The sequence below is a fragment of the Eulemur rufifrons genome, chromosome 19, assembly GCF_041146395.1.
Source record: "Eulemur rufifrons isolate Redbay chromosome 19, OSU_ERuf_1, whole genome shotgun sequence".
Taxonomy (NCBI): Eukaryota; Metazoa; Chordata; class Mammalia; order Primates; family Lemuridae; genus Eulemur; species Eulemur rufifrons.
This window is the reverse complement of record NC_091001.1, coordinates 62,369,970-62,394,820: the sequence shown is the minus strand read 5'-3', so window position 1 is coordinate 62,394,820 and position 24,851 is coordinate 62,369,970. Positions and strand designations below refer to the sequence as shown.

At 35.1% G+C, this 24,851-nt stretch overlaps 1 protein-coding gene across 1 annotated transcript; it reads right to left on the bottom strand.

Moving 5' to 3' along the window:
* Positions 1–5,970: 5,970 nt before the first annotated feature.
* On the bottom strand, positions 5,971–24,541 carry C1D (C1D nuclear receptor corepressor). Its single transcript, XM_069494759.1, has 6 exons — positions 24,508–24,541; positions 15,674–15,757; positions 10,558–10,704; positions 9,380–9,446; positions 9,016–9,071; positions 5,971–6,306 (listed from the first exon to the last, which is right to left on the bottom strand). Exons 3-6 carry the CDS (start codon positions 10,693–10,695, stop codon positions 6,142–6,144), a joined length of 426 nt encoding a protein of 141 aa, XP_069350860.1. The 5' UTR covers positions 10,696–10,704; positions 15,674–15,757; positions 24,508–24,541; the 3' UTR covers positions 5,971–6,141.
* Between the last annotated feature and the right edge of the window lie 310 nt (positions 24,542–24,851).

Here is a 24,851-nt window from a genome sequence, read left to right as displayed (position 1 = left end):
CTGGACATGATCTAGGACTCTCCAACCTGAAAAATTGTGGTTTAATTTATACTGCTCCCCTGACAACTCCTTCCAATTTTTGATGGTATTATTAAAAATAATATCGCTATGACCTTTGCAACTTAAAACCTATTCATTCATCCATCTGGATTTCTCACCATATAAGGATGCTCTCTACTCGCCTCCCCGTTTCTAACTCACTACTGTCTGTTATACCTTTACTTTTACACTATCAAGGTCGATTTAATTTACATTCTTGTCTTTCATGTTTTATCTACAAAGCTGAAAACCAACAAGCAGCATGGACAATATTAAAAAAGAAAAAATTAAACTGGACCCAAATCATTAAGAGTAAAAACCCACTTCTGAGTTCTCTAATACCTAACCTTAAAGAAAGAAAACTGAATACCACATTACACAGTTAAGAATTTAAAAAAAAAAAAAAAAAAAAAGACATTTTAAAAAATATCTCCATCCAGATGAGTTCAATATGGGATTTTTAAAGTGGTTTGTGCTTATCCAAGAGCACAAATTACACACAACTTGTGTAAGATGTTTTAAGTATTTATTTTCATTATTTCAACCTGGCTGCTGCATTACAACAGGAAAAGACCACATGGCACATGATAATCATAGGCTTGGTGAAAAATCTACTCTCCATGGAAACTTGATAGGGTTTCTTTAAACGAGTTTCTCCAAACCAAGATAACAGAGTTTAAAAGATGGCACACTCAATCATAACTGACAATATCTGTTAGAAATGTCTGAACATTTTGGCTTTGGAAAAAGTACAATGGATCCTCAACATTTCAAGTTTTAAGTTCTGAGATTTTTGCCAAAACTCAAAAATACTCCTGAATAAGTTTACACAGGTTCCTGGTTTTCTTCAGAATTACATTTTTATCTTGTGTCAAAGATTTTTACACATATTTTAATACCCAAGATATTAATCTCTTTAATAGTTTCCCTTCATCTGATGACAATTTTTGTTTGTTTGCTAGAGCTGCCATAACAATGTACCAGAGATTGGGTGGCTTACACAACAGAAACGTGTTGTCTCACAGTTCTGAAGGCGAGAAGTCCAAAAGCACAGTGTCAGCAGAGTTGGTTCCTTCTGGGTGCTGTGAGAATCTGTTCCAGGCTTTTCAACTGGCTTCTGGTGGTTTGCTGGCAATCTCTGGTGTTCCCTGGCTTATAAAAGCATCACCCTAATCTCTGCCTTCATATTCATATGATGTTCTCCGGGTGTATGTGTCTGTGTCCAAATTTCTCCTTTTTATAAGGACACCTGTCATATTGGATTAGGAGTTCATCTTCACTAATTACATCTGCAATTACCCTATTTCTAAATAAGGTTACATTATGAGGTACCGAGGCTTAGGACTTTAATATATGAATTTTAAGGGAATACAATTCAAATCACAGCAGCCATTTTAATGAGTGAATAAATGAATGAGACAAGTGAGGAAAAAACCATAGGTCCTGAGAGGTTAGCTAAGCTAAATCATTAGCTGAGTAATGCCTTCCTGCATGGAATTTAGCAAGGATTAAGATTGTGCCTTGGCAAAATTACAAAATACTATATACTCCATGGACCTCTAAAAGTCACTCACAAATAGTAAAAAGCACAAATGTTAAAAGCCACAAATGTCAAAACCCACAAAAACCAGCAACTATTATACATACTTTTAAATAATGATTTCTTAAGGGAAAAATATTAGAGAAGAAAGTATCAGAACTAGAGTAGCAAATGAATTCAGTTTAAATAAGTCAAGGAATGCATTATCAGATAGATCAAAAGTCACCAAATGAAACAATACCAGCCAGATGCATTACAACATGGTCTATAGGCAATCATTGCTATTGCACTAAATTGGAGGCAATTTCTTGTTATAATAATTTTTTAGTTACTTTAATAACTAAACCTTTTTGGATAACGTTCAACATGAATTGTACTCTATAGTAAACTGTGCATAACAAGCATCTTTTCTTTATACAAAAACATTTTTCAACGTAGCATCTCAATAGATAATACCTACATAACAAGGAATTGAAGGCATTCTTTTCTGTTTCTCCTAATCATCTCATTCAAATCATATCACCCTGAATTTCCTGGGTACTTGGCTTTAAAATATTGTATTACTATAAACTTTAAATTCAAGCCCTGGATAGGTCTGCATTCATTTCAGCAGAAGCATCTTGAAATGCTGAATTATCATCTTCAATTTCCTTCAGTCATTTATTGTAGCTGCCAGACTGAAATGGTACACCTTAAAGGCAACACTAAACTGAAAAGCAAATAATAAAAAAGAGTCTCTTAAATGTTTCATTTATAAAAGCTTATTTTTCCCACCATCGAACTTGGTATACTGTCTGAAATATATCTCTTTACAAAATTGACATCTTACATGCAGTTATTCTGTCATGATAAATTTACTAAACTTAAATGTTTATGGGGGGGGAATAAAAACTAGCATCTTCTTTCAACCGATTAAGAACAGATAAGTAATACAGAGCTGGTTGGTGTGGGTTTTTAGCTGGGTGGGGGGCAGAGTGGGCATGGAGTTAAAAATTAAACCTCAATTGCCAATAGCTATCACTATAGCTATCACTTTTCTGTATAGCTTTAGTAATCATTCTGGCTGTATTAAAAATTATGCCATAAGATAAGCACTTTAAAAAGGCACAAGTCAGAGGGTGGCTGTTCCAAAGGGTAGTCTATGACTGTTAGCTCACTTCGATAGGAAAAATGAATCTGCGAACCAAAAATATTCATTTTCTTGAAATCCTGCTAACAAACAATATAATAACAAATTATCCAAGTGGAACAAATCTACAGAATTCTATTATAAAGTCCTATATACTTTTGCCCCTAACATAATTGTTAATGATAACTATAAAATGCTAATATATAAAATAAAAAAATATGGTTTATATTTCCAAAACTTAAGAGTTTTAGACCAAGACATAGGGAAAGATAAATGTTTGTATTTGTCAAGTATATTCACATTGCATCTTTATATAAAATAGGTTGCTACCAAGATCATTCGGTAAAAGTCACTGAATTTATCTGAGCAAGTTTACTAACTATACTTTGAAGGGAGAAAATGAGACATCAGTGCTGCTTTTTCTTCCCTTTACATACCAAACTTAGCTATTACATGAGGCCCAGAATCACTGTTCAAATCTTTCTCAGCTAATGTCACTTTGTAAAGCCAGAATTTCTGGAAATTTATTGCATAAAATTATAATTTAATTGTATCATAAACTGAGTGATTCCTAAAGTATCTTTTTCTCCAATGACGTACTTAAGGAAAAAGTATCACTTCTCAGCCTTTTGGCTAAGATCAGGTGTAGAAAAAAGTATCTACATTCAATACATTGTCCATTTTTGAAGCATTTCCTACATTTCTAGTCAATTTTAAAAGGCCTATTTAGAAATAATATCAATTCATTTCTTTTTTTTTTTTTTTTTTTTTTGAGACAGAGTCTCACTTTGTTGCCCAGGCTAGAATGAGTGCCGTGGCATCAGCCTAGCTCACAGCAACCTCAAACTCCTGAGCTCAAGGGATCCTCCTGTCTCAGCCTCCCGAGTAGCTGGGACTACAGGCATGCACCACCATGCCCAGCTAATTTTTTCTATATATATTTTTAGCTGTCCATATAATTTCTTTCTATTTTTAGTAGAGATGGGGTCTCGCTCTTGCTCAGGCTGGTCTCGAACTCCTGAGCTCAAACGATCCGCCCACCTCGGCCTCCCAGAGTGCTAGGATTACAGGCGTGAGCCACCGCGCCCGGCCTCAATTCATTTCTAATAGCTAAGTAGAAGAGTTTTTTAATCAGGAGGATATCTTAAAAACTAATCAACTTGACATAACCTGCTAATTCCAGGAATGTAAACCATAATTCAACCTTCCATTTTTCTCTTAACATATTCTATTTTACTAAACAAATTCCCATCTGCAGCTATGAACAAAAAGAAAATTGTACTTAATAATTAAAGACAAGATCTCATTATTTAGTATTAGATTAATAGTCTATAATTCTGATCTTAAAAATATCTATAGCTGCAACCTCTCCAACTTGTTAATTCCCAAAGAGATTAATAAAAGATGTAATTAACATCTAAACTTGTAGCAGATTGTCATTTGGAACAAACTATGTTAACAATAACTGTACCATAGTCAAATAGATCAACCACATCACCCTTTATGGTTCTAAGGTTAATGAGCACAATTTGTCATAAATTTTCCAGTAACTCTGAAAAACTGATCGAAACACTGTTTTTTCATAACACTTTATAAATATAGGATAAAAGCTAGTTATCTTCTTTGGAACCTAGAGCCTAGCACAGCTTCTGGCAATGACAATGTTATTAAGTATTTCTGTGAAATGAATAAACAAACAAATAAGCAACCCAATGCACTACCACCATTCAGGTCCTCATTATGTGCTAAGTAGTAAGTATTTAAAATTATAAATAGAATGGAATATACTCAAACTTTTTATTTCTATTAATAAACACTGAAAAGAATTATTCACTTAAGAATCTCCAATTTAATAGAATGTAGATGATTTCCCATAATTGTGTAATTTTTATTTAAGCTTTTATTACAAAATTAGAAAAAATACAGAAATACAAGTTACAAGTTTCTTTGCAATACATAACACAAAGACATGTATACTACACTTGATCTTAATAACTCATGAAGAAGTTACTTTAAAAAATAGCCAGAAATTTGAAGACGAAGGTGAAAAAAAGGGGCGAAATAACTATAAATGTTCTTCCACTTCAAAACTGTCTGACAACAGAGCCAGAAGAGGCTTTCTGCATCTATCAGTGACTTTCTCTTCATGTGTCACAGAAAGAGTTCAACATGCTTTACAAAATCCATTACATTTTAAGACCATTTCCAATATCTGCTATCATAAATCAAGAAATCCATTTATTCAAGGTTACTTATGGAGAATTAATCACACAGAAAATTTTAACAACTCCTTTTTCAAAAATTAAAGTACTTTACTGTACTTGGCATTCCTATACATAATGATGTGGATTCAAACACTGAAAGCATTGAGGGCATATAATTAAAATTCATGGGCTTAGACATTTAAAAAGAAGTTTAATATGTAGAATTCTCTGTAACGAATATTCCAGAAAAATAAATCAGAATAAAAACACAATGTAATTTCCATTGAATTTCTCTTCTGCTTAAGTGGCATTATGTAACATAGAAAGTTGTTCCAAAACACTTATATGTACTTGATATAGCCTCAAAAACATGTAATCAAAGAATCTGAAAAAGTGAGACCAAAAGAACCATGGCACTATACATAAGGAAGAAAAACTCATCGATTTCTCTATTGGAGATGACTTCTAAAACCTATCTTCCTAATTTGGAATGCAAATTTACTCAAAAGAGAAAAATAAACAGGTCAGCTACACAATATTTATAGCCTTTATTGAGAGAGTATAGCCATTATGCCAAAATTCATCCACCAACATACAACCTTATTTCCCATCTAAAGCTAATGAGAATATATTTTATTTTAAATGGGACACAGAGGCAACATGCCAAGAATTAAAGTACAACTATAAAGTTTTAATTTCACACTTCAAATATCAAAAAAGCAATAATTCCTAAAATCATGAAAACATGAAGTAACTACACACAGAAAAAAATGGACATTGAAGTCATTTCATTCTTCATATCATATAGTAAAAACAGATGTACTTATAACCTCAGCCTACAGATAGCATACTTCATAAGGTCATTATTCATTTAAAATAGTACAAATGTTTACAAAGAACATTTAACTTAAATTTCACAGTTGTTTATAAAATGGTACTTGCAAGATTGACCTATATAAGGAAATAAGAGTCTTGTCAAAAGACATGATAAACTATAAATATAAAATACATCACAATGTTAAAAACCTCATAGTGCTCTATAAGAAAATCAATAAAAATAACAATCTTTGTGGGAGGGGAAGTATTTAGCATTATAAATTTAAAGTATAAATTTACACATGAATTTGATAAGGAATACATTTAAACTCTGCATCGCCACATAACCATCTATTTTGTGAAAACAAAAAAAAGATGTACTTTTTGAATATATGTACATGAAAAACAAAAAGTTAGTTTTTACTTTTTCCTTTATTGGCAACTTTCGATGCATTTTTCGGTTTTGGTTCCCAGAGGGCATTTTTTACAAATCTTGCAGCTGCACCTTTGTCCAGCTTGCCAGCCTTTTTCTTATCTGTTATTTCCTTGACTCTGTTCATGTATACTCTGATTCTTTCCTTAAAGATAAAAACGAAAGGTAATAGATTTACTAAGCTGTTCACCATCACAACATTTTATTATACTATACCTCTGTTAAATTCAACAGATATATATTTATGGCCTATTAAGTGCATGGTGCTAGTAAATGCAAGTGCATAGGACAAACATGCTCTGTGCTTTCCTGGAGTTCACAGTCTGCGGGCAGAGGGGATAAGGGGGTAGAGAGATATTAAAAAGTCATTTCAGAAGTGTTCTGAGTATCTCCAAAGAACAATTGTACTAAAACATCACTAAAGAGATAAACATTGAGTTGTTCCATGTGGCTATATATTTTTTTAAATTAGTATCAACCTACATCTATATATTAACTGTTTTTTTTATATCTGAAATCTAAAATCTGAGCTCTCTTAGACTTGCAACATACAAACTAAATTCTGAAATTTTCCAAACAAGAAATATTAATAGTTGAGGTAGTATTCAACTATTTATCTTTTTATGTTACCATGAAATGTCACAATTAAAATAGAATGAAAATACAAAATCTTTTATTCAATTTCATGCTTTTGATTGATAAGTGCAAGAAATTTCCTAATAAAATATACAGTTCTAATCAGACTTTACAAGGTGAGAAGCATAATGTGTTGCCATACCACTTTGAATCTTCTGAGACCATTAATCAGCATAAAAGGCTATCCTATACTTCAAATGGAGAAATAAAGTTGATGAGAGCCATAAAATAGCAGAGTAAGTGACTGATGGCTGCTTAAAAGCAAGTTGCATTAAAATAATCAAAATGGTTACATAAACATACACAGAAAAATGTAGAACCTTAGAGTTTTTTCATTGCAAAGACTGGCAGCTCTGCTGGACGCTCTCCAATGGCTCCCTGTTTCTGTCAGAGTGAAAGCCACAGTCCTTACAACAGTGGATACCCCCCAGCCCTGCCTCAGGCCTTTGCCCTGCTTATTCCTCTGCCTGCAAGGTATCTTACCTCAAATATCAACACAGCTACTCCTCCTCTTCCTTCCAGCCTGCTCAAATGTTAACCTTGTCAATGAGGCCCTGACTTCGCCATTTAAAACTGCAATCCTACCCAAGCACTCCAATCCCCCTTACCCTGCGCTCTACTGTTTTTCCTTTTTCCCATAACATATAACTTTCTAATATATTACATATTCATATATATTTACTATTTGTTTATTTACTTTATTTTATTGTCTCCCTCTATTAGATACAGACTGGTGTCTGCCACAAGGGCAGGGATCAGCTTTATTCACTGCGGAATCATCTCCCTTGGAAATAATGCCAGGTTCCCAGTAGGCACTCAAATATTCGTTGAATGAATAAATTGACTATTTTCAATGCCTCTCCCCATCTGTGATATATATGGCAAATAGGTTTCCTATCACACACTAACTGTGATCAATTTGTAATATTTGTCACACGGTCAGAAAAGGGGAATAGGGTTGTGTATGCATTTTATTTGCCAACCCTTGCCCAGAATATTAATGTACTTCTCCATAAAGTGGGTTCGAGAGAGAAAGAAGATAAATGATCTTATCCTTTCACAAAGACAGTATAGAGTACTCCAAATAACTTTGTGTTAAGGGAAAAAAAAGTAATTTTATAAATGTAAAGCCCACATTAGAAAGTTGAAAACAGATGATACAACCCATACTTCTTCAGGTTTAAAGCCAGTATCATCTATCAAACCAAGATCTGCATATCATGTTGCTTTATACATTTGCTTTAAATATTTTTCACGATTGCTGTATTTAAAAATAAATTATTTTTCCCTCAAGAACGTTAAAAGAAGAAAATGTCTTAGTCCACACATTAAAAAAATGAAGACAACAGATCTGGTTTATTTATTTTTTAAAAATAAATGACCAAGTGCTTTACTCAGTTGTAAATAACATGCATGTCAACAACCATAAGACTTGAGAACAAGGATACAATGTCAAGTGTGTTTCACATATATATTTACCTTATATTTTAAAAACACAAAGAATAAATTTATTAATATTCTTATTCATAAAGCCAAGTCAAAAAGGTAACCATAAGTTTGATTTCTAATTTTTTCCTTCAAATTGAATGATTTGATTTAATTTTTGAAGTCAGCAAAAACTCCAAGATACCAGACCTTATATACTGTACTTATACATCTAAATGGAATACAAAGACAAACCTAGAAGATTTATTACAGGTTGTAAATATGTCACTAATGCAGAATTACTGGACAGTACACATACAACTGGTGCCAAAAAAGCTTTTAGCTTTGTTGCTGAACTGGATTCTTTACTGCTGAGAAAATGAATTAATGGAGGAACTGTAAAGGTGGGGGGAGAAACTTTCCCGTCTTTGCTAGTAAATCAACTAAAATATACTTTTAAGAATTGTGTAAGAGTTAAAAAAAAATAAAAAAAGTAGTATTAGAGATGAACAGGATTTCAAACATTTATAGGAAAAATAATATGTAAGTTATAATTACTAGAATCACAACATTTTCCCATCCAGAGATTTATATAATATATGGAATATCAATTCTCTGACAAAGGTAAGTAAGAGAAAGAAAAACCAAAAACAATAAGGTCTGGCTCACTTTCATAATTTCAACTCTAATTTTGTTCTCCATAATTAGTGTGATAAAGGTAGTGCAACTTAAACTTCAGGAATATTACAACAAATAGACATGTAAAATAAAAAGAAATTAACTGAAATCTTACCAATTCCTGCTTTACTGGATGTTCCTTAGGATTAACTCCTTGAGTTGCTAAGTAAACTACAAAACAAAAATTTCATTGAATAAAATAGTATATGTATTAAGAACATTCCAATTAAAGAAACAGTAGTTACAAAAAAAGAAAGTCATATGAATGATCAAATCTTAAGTTATTCAACCTTTATGTACTATTAAATTTATATGTAGCTCATGGGCATTCAGGATTCTGATTTAAAAGAAATAAATATCTGACTATTAAAACTGCTATAAAGTGTAATTGTAAATAAATTGCTAGCATTTAAAAGATAAATCACCTTTAACACAATAAATAATTTGCTTTCTAATTAATTCCAAAGTAATATACATACCCCAAAACATTGAATTTAATGTGTAGGCAGAAACTAAATCCACTTTTGCTTGTTCAAGTGGGTCCAACTATTAAAAAAGGAAAAGAGAGAGAGAAAGGGAGAGAAGGAAAAAAAGAAACAAGAAAAACACACCTATAAACTTTGAACACCATCAGATAATATTTTAAACTTTTACCAAGCACAATGTATCAAAGAATTCTTTTTCACTTCCTATAATCCAATAACCAATTGGTCTGAAAATAATTTGCAAAAAGAAGTTTTCTTATCCAGTGACTTTTGCCCACAAATTTTCACTTCAGGGTATCATCTTTACCTAGACAAGGAATGTGTATAATCCAAGAAAAATTCTTTTGAATTATTTTAATTCAGGAGTTACCATCTGGGTTTTGTATGTCAAAAGTAATTTATCAATATAAACATTGTACATGATGCATTTATGTATTAATATAAGAAGCAGGCTAAAATGCTTAGACAATACCAAAGACAGAAGAAACATAATAAGATTTGTTTTAGACTGTCAAAGTCAATTTACTGTTTGTGTCCTATAGGGTTTCCAGAAACCCTGATAACATCATTGTAATACTTAAAAGGTCAAAGATAGAGTCGAGTCTGTCAAAAGAATGCTGTGAGTGCTCCTTATTTTTTAAAACCAAGTCAAAATAAAAATATAGTTAAGCAGTATTTCCTAAGGCTGAAGTTTTGTTTTTTCCCTAAAAACACCCAAACACTAAAAAAATTGAAATAAAGGGGGAAAGGAGCATATAACATTAATCTATTTCTTCTTCCATATGTTTCATAAAACAGCACTCTGTTTCGTGAAATTCATTTTTAGGGCTGGGCACGGTGGCTCACACCCATAATCCTGACACTTTGGGAGCCTGAGGCGGGAGAATCACTTGAGGCCAAGAGTTCAAGACCAGCCTGGACAACATAGTAAGCCACCGTTCTCTACAAAAAATAAAAAATTAGTCAGGGATGGTGGCATGCATCTGTAGCCCCAGCTACTCGATCACTTGAGCCACGGAGCTTGAGGGTGTAGTGAGCTATGATCATGCCACTGCACTCCAGCCTGGGTGACAGAGAGACCCTGTCTCTCAAAGGAAAAAAAAAAAAAAAAAGAAACAGAAAAAAAAATAAAGAAAAGAAATTCATTTTTAAGAATTACATTTTTAAAATACCTTCTGCAACAACTCATTTCTAGAAACAGACATCATAGTCTTCAGCATCTCATCCACAGCGCCAATAGAATTCTCAAATGTTGATAAATACTCATGAATTTCTACGGGATAGTCTTCATTTATTTCTTCACCTGCCATTAGGACCAACTAGGAAAAAAATTTAATTCTTAGAATTCATATTAGAGACAGAGCTTGTTCTTTAGTTTACCAAAAAAAAAAAAAAAAAGTCATTGGGACATATTGTGTATTTCGAAAGCACTAAAATAGTTAAAACCTGAAGATAAACAAATCTTAGAATATAATTCTATTAACAACTACATTCTAACTTCCCTTCTTAAGTTTCTTGCAGGGTGAGGGGGAAATCTACCCCAGGCCACCAATGCTACATGTAACAAACCCTCAACACTTTTAAAGCACTAAAGACATGATTACCAAACATGAGATATCAATAATCAAAATCCTACATTTTAAAAACTTTCTGTTGAAGTTAAAGACCAAGCAAATCAATGAAAATTTGATAAATACATCCCCAATGATTGCTGAAGAAATGATAAGCAAAGTGCTTCTTTTTTGAAAGCATCTTGTAAATTCAGTTCGATCTAGTAGCATGTGATATTAAACTAAAAAATTAGAAATCTTAGGTCTGAAATATCTTATTTATCACTAAAATCATTTTTAATCCTTCATATTTACATTTATATTCCTTAAGCTTCTCTAAAATAATAAGAAATCTAAAGAGTCCATAAATCACATAAAGCTTATAAGCAGAAAACAGGAAACGGGGAAAATAAACAATACGGTTTTCATTTAGGCTAGAGCGTATCTGACAGCGCGTATTTTTAAAATTCACATTTATATCATAATTAATATCTATGTGAGAAATAGCAAAATCTGTATCGTGTATTAAATAAAGTACCTAAGACCAAATTTCAGAGGCAGTTCCAAACCATATGTAACATCTTTAAGTTAAAAAAAATTTTTTTTTATGAGCTAAGAACAGCAATAATGTATTTATTAGCAAATAGCACAGCAGAATGGAAATAAAAAGACTTGGGCTTTCCATCTTGCTTGATCACTGACTTTGTCACCTTAGATAAATCACTGAATCTCTCTAGGCCTCAAATTCCTCATCCATAAAATAAGGCAGCTGGTCTAATGATCTGTAAAGTCCCTTACACTTCTAAATGTTGACTACGTCTTTCAGTTTAAAAGTACTATTTGAATATTTAGTCATACTATATTAACATTTCTTCTCAATGAGTATATGCCACTGAGACATCTGGTTTCACTTAAAAAAAAAAAAAAAGTGAAGTCTGACTATCACTACCTGAGCTGTAAAGTTACTACCCAACTACTGTGCAATCAACAATTAAACTGAGAACTATGATAAAAGAAAACTACACGGGAAAGAACTGTGACTTTCTATTTCAAAAGATTAACTGAAAATATGCATTTGCCTCTCAGCCCTCCCCACATCCTTCCAATAGGACAGAAGAAATATAAATATGAAATAAAAATGCTGGAAACCAAGAAAGGCACGTATCCACCAACAGACTTGAACTATAGAAATTCTGTAAACTAAAGAGCAAATGGGATCAGACTGATAGGAAACAGAGCCAAGGAATCTTACAAACAAAAGAGAATGAGAATCTAGGAATAAACACAAGATCAAAGGTGACAAGGACTGAAAATAGCTAAACCAATCTCCAGATCTGTGAAAGGACAGCTCCAGCATTTGTTGCCCAGATAAAGGAAGTATGGGAATACACTGCAAATATAAAGAAGACTTAGTATCTCCTCTTTTTATGCAGAATTTTAAATGAGTAAATTTGAAAGTGTGGATAAAAAGAACGATGCTCTGGAAAGTTATCAATTGCCAAAACTAAAAAGAAGTACATAAACCATATAGATCATTAAACACAGAAAAAAATCTACAAAGTGGTCCAAGACCTTACTCTCCAAAAAGGCTCCAAGCCTAGAAAATTTCATAGGTAATTTCTTCCAAACCTTCAAGAAACAGTTAATCCCTATGGTATTTAACTGCTTAAAAATATAAAGAAAGATGGAAAATTTAGATACCTATTTCACAGCATACACAAAAATAAACTCCAGATGAATTAAAAATGTAAATGTATAAATGTATTAGATTATATAAAATATTTATATCATCCAAATGAAACCCAAATGCTATAAAAGGAAATGGCTGACAAACTAAACTACATAAAACAAACAAAAAAAAAAAAAGTCTATATAGTAAAAGGATACCACAAACAAAGTTAAAAGGCAAGAGACAGCTAGGAGAAAATATGTGGCAAAATATAACAAAGGATTAGACAGATTATATAAAGAGTTCTTAGAAAGCAATAAAACAAATTAAAATAATGAAGATATCACCTATCAGATTGGCAATAATTTTCAAGATTAAAAATGTGCAATGTTAGCAAGGGTAAATGCTGAAGGTGGAATATAAAGTAGTACAGGTTTTTAAAATGCACATACCCTGTGACTAGGGAAATCTTTTTAAAAGTCTAGCATACAGAAATCCTTGCACATATGCATATAAATTTATTAAAATGGACTCAAACTCTTCTCTGAATTTCCCCCACTTTCTCTTACATCACATTTTCTTTCTACTGGATCATTACCCATAAGCTTAAAACTTTTTATTTTTCCATCTAAGACAAGAAACAAGAGAAACATCTTTACTTCATACCTCTCTCCAGCTTAGGCCCCATTTTCTCTCTCCCTTTTAAAACAAACTCCTCCAAAGAGGTGCTTAGACTAAGTCTCTAATTCCCTTCCTTCCATTCTTTCTCGAATCTCCTACAAACAGGCCCCCTACATTTCACTCAATATTGCTCGTCAAGGTCACCCACACAGCCACACTGTTAAATTCAATGGTCAGTTCTTCAGTTCTCATCTTGTGACATCATTGACTCCCTTCTCTTAGTTTCCAAGATATCACATTTTCTTGGTTTCCCTTCTACCTCACTGGCTGCTTTCTTGGTCTCTTTGATGCATCCTTCTCACATCCTCAGCATCTTTACTTTGAAGTGCCCAAGTGCTGTCCTTGACTCTTTTCTTCTCCATCTAATTTACTCCTGGGTGAGCTCAGGGTTTTAAAATGCATTAATAAACTGATGACTTCCAGGTTTGTTTCTAGAGCCCTGACCTCTCCACTGAACTCCAAATTTACACTTCCAACTGCTTACTCAATAACTCTGGTTGGATGTCTAATAAATTCTCAAATGTAACCTGCCTAAAGCCAAATTCCTAATCTTGCCTACTGCAGTCTCATTTCACTTCATGCAACACCAACTTTCCAATTGTTCAGACCCAAAATTTCAGAATGATCCTTGACTATTCTCTCTCTTGCATGGATTGTTGCAGTAGCCTCTCCTTGCTTCTAGCCAGAGAGTCTATTAACAAGGAAGTAGAGACTATTCAAAATGTAAATCAGATTATGTTATGCCTCTGCTAAGAAACTTCCAAAGGCTTGTCCACTCATTCATAGTAAAAGACAAAGTCCTTATAGTGGCCTAAAAAAGCCCAACACAATTTGCCCTAATTCCCTTCACCTTCTGTGACTTCATTTCCTCCCACTCTCCCCTTGCTCATTTCACTCCAACCACAATAGCCTCCTTGCTCTTCCCCCATTAAGTTAGGCATGTGCTTCCCTCAGGGACTTCATACTTCTTTTTCTCTTTTTTCTTAAAGAGTCAAGGTATCAGTCTGTAACCTAGGCTGGAGGGCAGTGGTGCACAAACACTGCTCACTGCAGCCTCAAACTCCTGGGCTCGGAGTAGCTAGGATTACAGGCATGTGCCACCACACCGAGCTCATTTTATTTTTCGTAGAGATGGGTCTTGTTATGTTGCCCAGGCTGGTCTCAGACTCCTGGTCTAAAGTGATCCCCCACCTCACCCTCCCAAAGTGCTGGGATTACAGGCGTGAGCCACCATGCCTGGCCCTCTTGTACTACTTCCCTCCTTCTCAGCATGCTCTCTTCCTCTCCTCCTCCCCTACCAACAGGTTCAGAGCTCATTATGTTACTTTCACCAGATCTCTGCTCAAATGCCACCTATCAATGAATCTCTCCTGACCTTACCCCATTTTAAAATGCATACTCCTCCCCTTACTCCCTATCTCCTTCCCCACCTTATATTTCTCAATAACAACTGACATATATTGACTTTTTTTATTCATTTATTGTCTGCCTATCTGCAAAAGAAGTCAACTGAGAGCAGGAATTTTTGTGTTTCGTTCACAAGCACTGTCTGGCAGTCAATAAATATTTGTTAAATGCAAATAAACTATAACAAAATACTGGAAATAATCTAAATATTCATCTACAGATAAACAGTTAAATGAATTATAACACGTCTATCCTTTGGGATATTATGTCTATTAAAAATAAAGAAGTAAATCTATATATAGTGACACACAATGAAAAGTGAAAAAAGTCATAAAACATTGTATATAGCATATAATGTGCATAACACGTGCCATTTGTTTTTTTGAAAACCTGTACACGCATATTTGTAGAAAAAGATCTGGAGAAAGGCATACAAAAAAATAGACATTTTCGCTAAGAATAGAAAGTGATTAGGGAATAGGATCAAAGCAGACTCATTTTTTTTTTAACTCTTCAGTCTTCATTGTTTAAATTTTATTTCAAAAAGCACATATTAAATTTGTAATAAAAAATAACCAATGAAATTTAAATAAAGGTATATTATATAAAGTATTGTGTGTGGCTTTTAACAAATACTGCAGGTATTAAAAAAAAATACAAAAAGGTCTTTATTTAAATGTGAATTTTTTTCATCCAATTTTCCTATTAGAAAATACTTCCCTTCTCCAGAAGAACATGTTGGAGATTTTTCCTGCAATTATTTCCTGTCCCTAAGCCCCAATAAACAAGCAGTTATTTATTGTTTAAATAGGTTAGATTGAACACTGAAAGCAAGGCAGTAAGTAAGAATAATTGCCCTCATTAAATCTCAACTGAGCCACTTGCCTTTTCCCTAACTAAAAAATAAAGGCAAGGAGGACTAAAAAATAAAAATTCTTCTATTATCAGAAATTCTTCCCAATTCAAATGATTTCTACTCACGTTTTATATAGCAGCTCCTGAATATCTGCTTCTTCCACAGGAAAAGTGCAGAAACTTCCCTGTGTCCCCAGGATCAAGCAGTGACTGTGGAATCAGTAGCAAGAACAAACATTTGAATAGCACTATGTGCCAGGCACGATTCTAAGCACTCCATACACATTAGCTTATGTAATCCTCACAGAGGAAGAAACTGAGCCACAGTGAGGCTAAATAACTTGCCCGAGATTGTCCATGCTAAAATTTCCAAAGAAGAGAAAGAAAAGAACTCAGCTAACTCTGCTCCTCACTGCCTTCCAGGTTCTAGAGGTACTGCTCACCCCTCCACCTATTCCTTCTAAAGCACTGGCTGAACGGTAGAAATAAATGGAGAGGGCAAGAGAAAACTCACTTCTCTTCGCCCCTCAGTAAGGTACGGCTGAGACTAAGGAGCTGGAGCAGGGAGAGGAATGCTGCCCAGTATCCCTACAGGACGTTATCTCCACTCCTCTCACTGGTTATAGAAGCCAAAGTACAGAAAAGGAAGGGTGCAGAGCATCACATGCAGAACTGAAGTCATCAGCTACCTCCTCCCCTCGATTCTCTACTTCAGGGTGGTCAGTCCAGCCAGAAACCTGGAAGTCACTCCTGACTCCTCCCCTCAGGCCCCACATCCAATCAGTCCTGTCAATGTGGCTTCCTTAATGTCCTTACACCAAAAACTTTCCTCCATTCTCACTGACTAGATAATTTCAACAGGCTTTGAGTAGTCTCCCTACTGTCAACATTTTTCCTCTCCTAATTTTAGAACATTATAAAATATGATTTTCCTATAAATATAGTCTGGTCATGGTATTCCCGTTTAAAATTCTGCAACAGTTCCCTACCACACTGGAAGGTAATTCCAAACCCTTTAGCATGGACGCAAGCCCTGTTATGATGTGGGCCTTGCTTGTCTAACTTCATCTTTCATGGTTCCCCTCTTCCAATCCTATAACCATAGTCATGATGGCAGTTTTCCAAATGTGCCATGCTCTCACTCTAAACTTTCACCTTTGTGGTTCTCTATACCTGATATGCCCTTGCAACTCCACTTGTTCAAACCCTGCTTATTTTTGGAGGTAAGATCAGGTTTCACTTCAGCCAATAAAGATTTCTCTGCAAGTCCTCCTCCCATTCTCTCTGTTTTGATGAACACAACTACAAGCTGTCATGTCACTTAAAACACTATCTTACAATGTCTGTTTATTTACTTGACTTCCCCTTTGACTACAAGCTCCTTGAGGGGACTGTGTCATATTGATGTTCTATCCCCAGTGGCTGACACACAGGACGACTATGTCTCAACTTGCCTAGGACAGTCCTGTGCTAAGTCTGTTGTTTTAGCTCGCCATCGGGTCAGTTCCTCCTTTCTCTCTCAAAAGTCCCAGTTTCAACAAAAAAATTATACAGTCACCCTAAACAATGTAGGCCCTCTGACCCTTACCACCACTCCCCATTCCATTTTGTCAGAGAATAAGAGAGTCAGGGGATTTGCTCCTCAGACCAGTAAGGGTTCAACCAGAGAAGCAGAACCAGTAGGAGATAATATTAAGGGAGTTATTAAAAGGTCTGGTTACGTAGGAAAGGCCATCAAGGAAGGGCTGGAACTCCTGGCTACAAGCTGAAGCTGCTGTCCACAGGTGGGATTTCTTCTCTCCTGTCAGGGAAATCTCAGCTCTGCTTCTAAAGCCTTTCAATTGATTGAATTAGGCCCACACAGATTATCTGGGATAACCTCTTTAAAGTCATTGGATTATGGATTTTAATCACATCTACAGAATACCTACCCACCAACAGCTAGATTCGCATTTGACTGAATATCTGGAGACTGTAGGCTAGCCAAGCTGACACATTAAAAAGACCATCACACTCCTTTAAGCCTCCAGAACTACAGCTTCCCAAGTAATAAAAGTAGACTTCGAATTCCAGCTAACAAATGTGGAAGAAATGACGTTTTTTAAAAATCACCATTTTGCAACCCCTAATAAAATTATCAATTCAAGCAATGATCATTGACAGATAAAAAGACGATGGGAATGTTTTCAATGGAGGAATGAGACTATCACTACCTGAACCCACTTATCAATGTTCACATCACTAAAAGTAGGACAAACACATATTATGAACCTCCTGATATGAGGCAACATAACATGCACTGCACCATCTGTGAAGCATTTCTGATCCCCAAAATGTTGAATCTGAATCTAATTAAGCCTTTAGGGCTAACTTCCATTTTGCAGGAAATATGGAGGATTAAAAAAACAAGTTAACACCAGAAGAAAGCAAACAGACAAATCTAGAATAAGAAATATAGTACTCTACAGGACAACTGACCAGGTTTCCATAACAAGTCAATGGCATAAAGAAAAAATAAAGAAATGGGAAGGGAGGTAGAGGAAGAGGGATTAAGGAGATTTAGGGGAAATACAACCAAACGAAACATATAGACCTTGTTTGAATCTTGATTCAAATAAAACAAGCGTAAAATAATATTTTTGAGAGAAGGAAATCTGAATATGAACCAAGTATTAAGCGACACAAATTATTGATAATTCTGTCATCTATGAAAATGGAATTACAGTTATATAAAAAAAAAGTCTCTATCATTTAAGGATGCATACTGAAGTACAGAGAGGTAAAATCATATAACATCTTGAATTTGCTTTAAAAAAAAATGTAGCCTGCATGAATTAATTAAACTTTGAGAGCAAAGATAAGAACTTAGTTACATTATGTCTATAGTGAAATTAGATAGCTAACTCACAAATTAACTTTAGAATACAACTCGGTTCACATATTGGAGGATACCTAAGGAGAAGATGTAATCTAGAATATTTACTCAGCTCTATTATATCTTGTTTCAATTCCAAATATAACTGGGGGTGAGGGAGAGGAAGGCTACTATCAGGTGCTTACCACATCTGTGATAGTTGCCGAACAAAACAAGACAGAGCCTATGGCCTCAAAAGAAATTTGTATAACTAACATTTCCAACAAAGGCTGACATTAGAGTATTTAATTATTTCAAGAATTTCACACATTTCCTTCTTTAAAAAAAATCCTAATTTCTGATATCTTTACCTGGTCCTTAAAAATGTATGCATGTGAAAATAAATAAACAGACCAAGTCTAAAGTCAAATGAAAAACTAGGAAAAGATATTTGCAACACAAAGACAGATAAAAAGAGCCTCTACAAATCACCAGAAAAAGTACATACAACCCAAAAGAAAAACTGGCACAGAAAACTAGCAGTTCACAAATAAAGGAATCCAGATGACCAATAAGCACAAAGAAAGCTCCTCAACTTTATTCATAATTAAGGAAACATAAATCACCAAAACAAGATGGCATTTTTCATCTGTCAAACAGGCAAAAATTAAAAAGATTAATAGTACCTAACATGGGCAAAGGTGAGTAGAAACAGCCTCTCATTCACTATTAGTCAGAATATAAATTAATTGTGCATTTTTCGTGGGATAATTTGGCACTATGCTTCAAAAGTGTATATGTATATATTCTTTGACCTAGTAATTTTACTTCACGAAGTATATATTTTCATGCAAGATAAATGTTCAAGGACTTCCACTGCAACACTCTTTAAAACAGTGAAACTTTAAAACGGAACAACCTGCACGACCATTAATAGGGACTGGTTAAATGATACGCCCATCCACTAAAATACAATGCAGCAGTGAAAACGTATGAAACAAAGCTTTAGAGAGATTCCTCAGATATATTAAGAGAACAAAAGTTGAAGAACAGCAGGTATAATATAACCCATTTGTTTTTAAGAAAAAAAGGTATCTGAGTGTAGAGGCATATTTGTACAGTATATGCATGTAAGTTTCTTAAAGGATCCAAAGAAGCTGTTAACTATGGGTACTTCTGAAAAACAAAAAACATGAAGGTGAGACAGCACATTTGCTACACTCTCTGAATGATAATTTTAAAAAAATAATGTAACATATTATAATAATACTTTATAAATAAAAACTCCAATTATGTAAAATTTTGAAATTTACTCCCAAATATGCCAGATAGAATGTCATTTTCCCCAATTTAGCAGCTACAATCAAACCTATATTCTTAAGCTATATTATATTCAAAGAACCATATAAAGGTACTCCCTACACCTAAATTTTCTAGCCACCATGAGGCCATTTTCCCCCTATTCTCATGGTACAAAAGCCTCTTCTGGCCTCGCTTCCCACATGACCCTGCCTCTTAGGCAGCTGTTTTAAAGATGCTTTTGCACGTCCTTATCTTTCCTTTGTGCCCACCAGTCAATTCCCAGTCCTAGATAATCATTCTAGCTCCAGGCCTACCGAATATTAGAGGGTTGGAACTTTCAGCCCCACCCCCGATCTCCAGGAGGGGACAGGGACTAGGGATTAAGTAAATTATCAGTGAGATGGCCAATGATTTAATCAATCATGCCTACATAACAGGACCTCCATAAAACCCTAAAGGATTGGGTTCAGAGAGCTTCCAAGATGGCCCCACGCACTCCGATCCCCATCCCCTGCCCTATGCATCTCTTCCATTTGGCTGTTCCTAAGTTGTATTCTTTATAATAAACTGGTAATAGTAAGTAAAAAAAAAAAAAAAAAAGAAATTCACAAAAGACATAAATTAATGCTACCCAACCTCAACTGGGTCCTCTCAGTTGCTCGACAATTCCTTCATTTATCCCTGAGTATGTCCCCAGAACATCCTGCACAATGTCATATAAACGGATAACATTTCCTGGGCATTTACCACATGCCAGACACTACGGACTCATTTATTCAATAGGCATTTATTTAGCATCTATGACAAGCTGCCCTTATACTTGGAATATAATGGTGAGCAAAAACTTGCCTGCACTGCACTTACAGTCTACTGTAGACAATAGATATTAACCAAATCATCACAGAAATATAAAATTACAACGATATGGAGAAATATACGGTACTATGAGACTATAAACGAATGGGCATGACTTAATCTGAGGGAAGACAGAATGCTTCCTTAAGAAAGCACTCTTGATGACAGAGCTGAGTTAAGCAGACAAAAACAGAAGTGGGGAAAGTTCTCACAACAACTCTATGATTGGGCACTGACAGTAATCTCACTTTATAGATGACACAACAGAGACTTAACATCATAGGACTAGTAACTGGTAAAGCTTGGTAGAATGGAATCCAGAGCTAATGGAGGAAAGCATCCCCCCAAATCCCTTCAGTGGTTCCTCATCCTTTCAGAACAAAATCCTCTTTTACACCACATATAAGGTCCTTCAAAGTTGGTCCTCTCACCCTTCCAGCCTTAATTCCATCTTTCCCTTCTTCCCCAACATCACACTCAACTTCTGTTCTTGTCACTATTTCACATGACTAGAATGCCCACAATTTCCTTAGCAATGTTCAGTAGACCTGGAGCTAGAATTACCCAAAATGGAGAAGTGGCTAGTGGACACAGAGGAAAGAGGACTTGCAAAAGCATCTTTAAAACAGCTAACTGGGAGATGAGGCTGGGAAGAAAGAGAAGGGAGGTCCTTTTATAGTCCTTTCTCTCTGCTTGGAAAACACCCTCTCCATACCCGTCCCCATTTTCTGGGTGTAGTGAGACCTAGCAATCCTTTAAAACTCACATCAAATGTCCCCTCCTCTATAAAGGCTTCCATGTCTTTCAAACAAAGTTAATCTCTTTTTCTTCTTTGTTCCCAAGGTTCTCTGAATATACTTGTAATATAATTACCACACTGGTGTGTGACTGCTTCTCCAGACTTAAAGTTATCATACATCCATCAGTAATACTTGTATATCTTGATAAATCCAAAGATGTCCATCATTTTACCTGATCCATCAGTTGCCTTTGACAAAACTGAACATAGTACTCCACCCTGAATTCCACACCAGAATCAAAATTGTCCTTGTCCCTCACTGCCTGCTCAGTCTGTCTCCTTTGGTGGTTCTTCCTCATCTTCCTAACCTGTAAATGCTAAAATGCCTAAGGACTCAGCCCTTGTGCCGCTGCTCTTCTGTCTACATTCACTCCTTTAATGGCTGTCTCCAGTCTCACAACTTTAACACATTACCTGCCATGTGAGTTGTATTTAACTCACGCTAGTTTTGAGTCCAGGGCCTCCTGAAGTATGCGTAACTCACACGTCTCTTCAACTTGGGAGCTGAGAGAATTATTTTTCAAGTTGCATATAACTCTCGCATAGAAAACAATAAAAAATACAAAATTTTCATTAAAATTAGAAATCATTTTGTTTTCAAAGTTTTTATTCTATAATATTTTTGTAGTAAAACACCGTGGCTCCGAGGAAAAAAAATTTTTTCTAGTGTGGCAGTTAATGTGTTAAATACCATCTGTTCGCTGACAATTTTCAAATGTTTGTTTCCAGCAATGATCACTCTTCCAAACTCAACTGCCTACTCAACATCTCCACTTGGATGACTAACAGAGATTTCAACATGACCATAACTGAACTCATAATCTTCCCCCACAAACCTGCCCCTCCCAGTTTTCCATGTCTCACTTAATGGCAATTCTACTCTTCTAATTGCTCAAGCCCAAAACTTTGACAATTCCCTTATTCTCACAACCCACATTCATTCAATCAATAAGCAAATTCTGTTGGCTTTACCTACAAAATACATCCAAAATTGAATTGCTACTCACCACCTTCACTTCTTTTCATCCAGTTAAGATGCTATCATTTCATCTGAACTATTACAACATCTCCCTAATTAGTCTCCTAGTTTTCACCTACCCCACCCTCCAACAAACTATTCTTAACACAGCAGCCAGAGTGATTCTATTAAAACCTAAGTCAGATCATGTCACTCCTCTGTTCAGAACTTTCCACTGGTTATTTACTCACTGGGCAGTTCCTTCAAGGCAGGATTCATGTTGCCACATATTTGTATCTCCACATCACTAACATAATGTCTTGCCACCTATTATTGACAGGTATTTAGTAACTATTTGTTAACTGACTAAACCCAATCAAAGTAAACTAATTTTGGGAAATCTTAGTATCGGATTACAGTTTGGACTTATGGATATTAGGAAGTCGCCACATGGATGAATATATATATTACATGTATAATATATATATTGTACATATATCTATATCAAATAGTTATACATAGTTATGAACTAGGCCAGAGAACAAATCCAACATATAATTGATTTCTGGAACTAGGGAGGCATTTGCAGTTGTTGCACCAGAATCCTATTACTGTAATGACTTTTTTGCACTGAGTTATCTTAGAAAATAATAGTGAAATGTACATACAAGTTCTGAATAAATATTGTTGTCTTGGACAAACAATGAGTCCATGTTAGTGTTACCTATAATTTTCCTTCAGTCTTACAGTAAAATTCCTGAGTAAATATAGACTTCTACCTTTTCTAATAAAGCTATTAAATTCAAAAAACAAATCTACCCCAAAGTCTAATAACAAAAAAGTAAACAAACTCACAAGGAGGTTGCTCACGATTGAGATGAGTAATTACATCAGTTTAGAATCAATTTACTTCTATTCAATGTATAATTCAAAGCATTTTCAAAACTATAGCTATGAGCAGCAAAATTACCTTCCAAAACACATGGATCTTGCTTATTACAATTATCTCATCTCTAAAGTAATGATAACAGTTGTTGTGCAAGTTAAATGAATAATATAGGTAAAGCTAGTAGGACAGTTTGCACTCAGTACATTAGCTAGCAATATTAGTTATTGTTTTACTAAAGTGAAAATGATCAAATGCCCTAATCCAATGTGGACTACTTAGAGTCATACTTGAAGGGTCAACTGTTTGGAAACAGTACCTGAGATAATACATATAAAGAGCCACTGGAAAAGGTAAAAACAGTTAAGAAAAAATATCAACTCTGAACTGTGATACACACAACACAGTTATACGAATGCAGCTATAACATCTTTTGACCCTTAGAATTTTGTTTTGATTATTTAGAAAAACCATTGTTCACACCTTGTCACTATCTTTCAACAAAACAATGAATTCTATCATTTCCATCAATCACAAACAGTTATCTGAACTTCAATTGGAGTTACCTGTTATTTTCGAATCAAAACTCATGTGATTAAGTCTCGGTTCGATCTACCATCAGATAGAACAGGTTAATTAAGTGGATAGCAAACATCTCAGTGGGACAAACACATCTTTATCAAGCCAAAAGTGAACTGCAGTCAACAAACATGAAGACATTAAAGCTATTTCAAACAAAAGTTTGAGTCACACTGACCTATCCCGGGCCATTAAAAAAAAGAAAGAAAAGAAAAGAAAGAAAAAACTGCGTTCTTGAGATTATCCACTACAACTTCAACTGAAGGTCAAAATTATCCCACTATCTCGGATGGGCTAATACCGCAGGGGCAGGTAGTTTGTGATCATGAACGTGAATGATAAACGGGGGTAACATAGGAAAGTTACTCCCCTACCTCTTCCACTTTAGCCTTCCTCCCTAACTAAACAAGGTTTGAAGGTAGCTGAAAATTAATTGTGAAGTCTTTTTTTTTTTTTTTTTGTAATTTCTCTGCCTTTCAAGATTTGAGAGGCTAAGTTAACAAGCGAAGAAAAGAGACCCGACCAAGTGAGAAATGAAGAGCCAGGGTAAGCCAAAGCCGGCAAGCAGCCACAAGAGAAGCGAAGTGGGGGACCTGTAACAATGCTGCCCCCAGCTACGCAGCACGACCCCGCTCCTCCCCATCTGCCCGGAGGATGAAAGGGGAACCCCAGGAAAAGCAGACTTGTGCAGGAACACGAGAAAAACTCAAACCACAGTTCTGAATACCTCGCGGCCTTAGACTCCAGTTCCCCGGAAAGCGGTCGAGCGGCGATGATGTCAATGACGCGCCGGCTCTATCCGCGGCGCGAGCGTCGCTCTCCGATGACCTCACGCTGTCATCCCCGCGGCGTCTCACCTTTTCTCTAGGCCCTAAAGGCGAGGCTCCCCTTGACTGCCTCCGGCCAATGTTGTGGAAGTTTGAGGCGACGCTCTAGGCACCTTCATCTAGATTTGTACTTGTCCATCACTCACCCCAAATACAAGTTGAGCGTATCTAACCAGGAGAAAAATATTGGTTACTAAAGCTTTGTTCAAGTTTTTACTTTTGCTAAAGCTTGTTCCAGGACCTT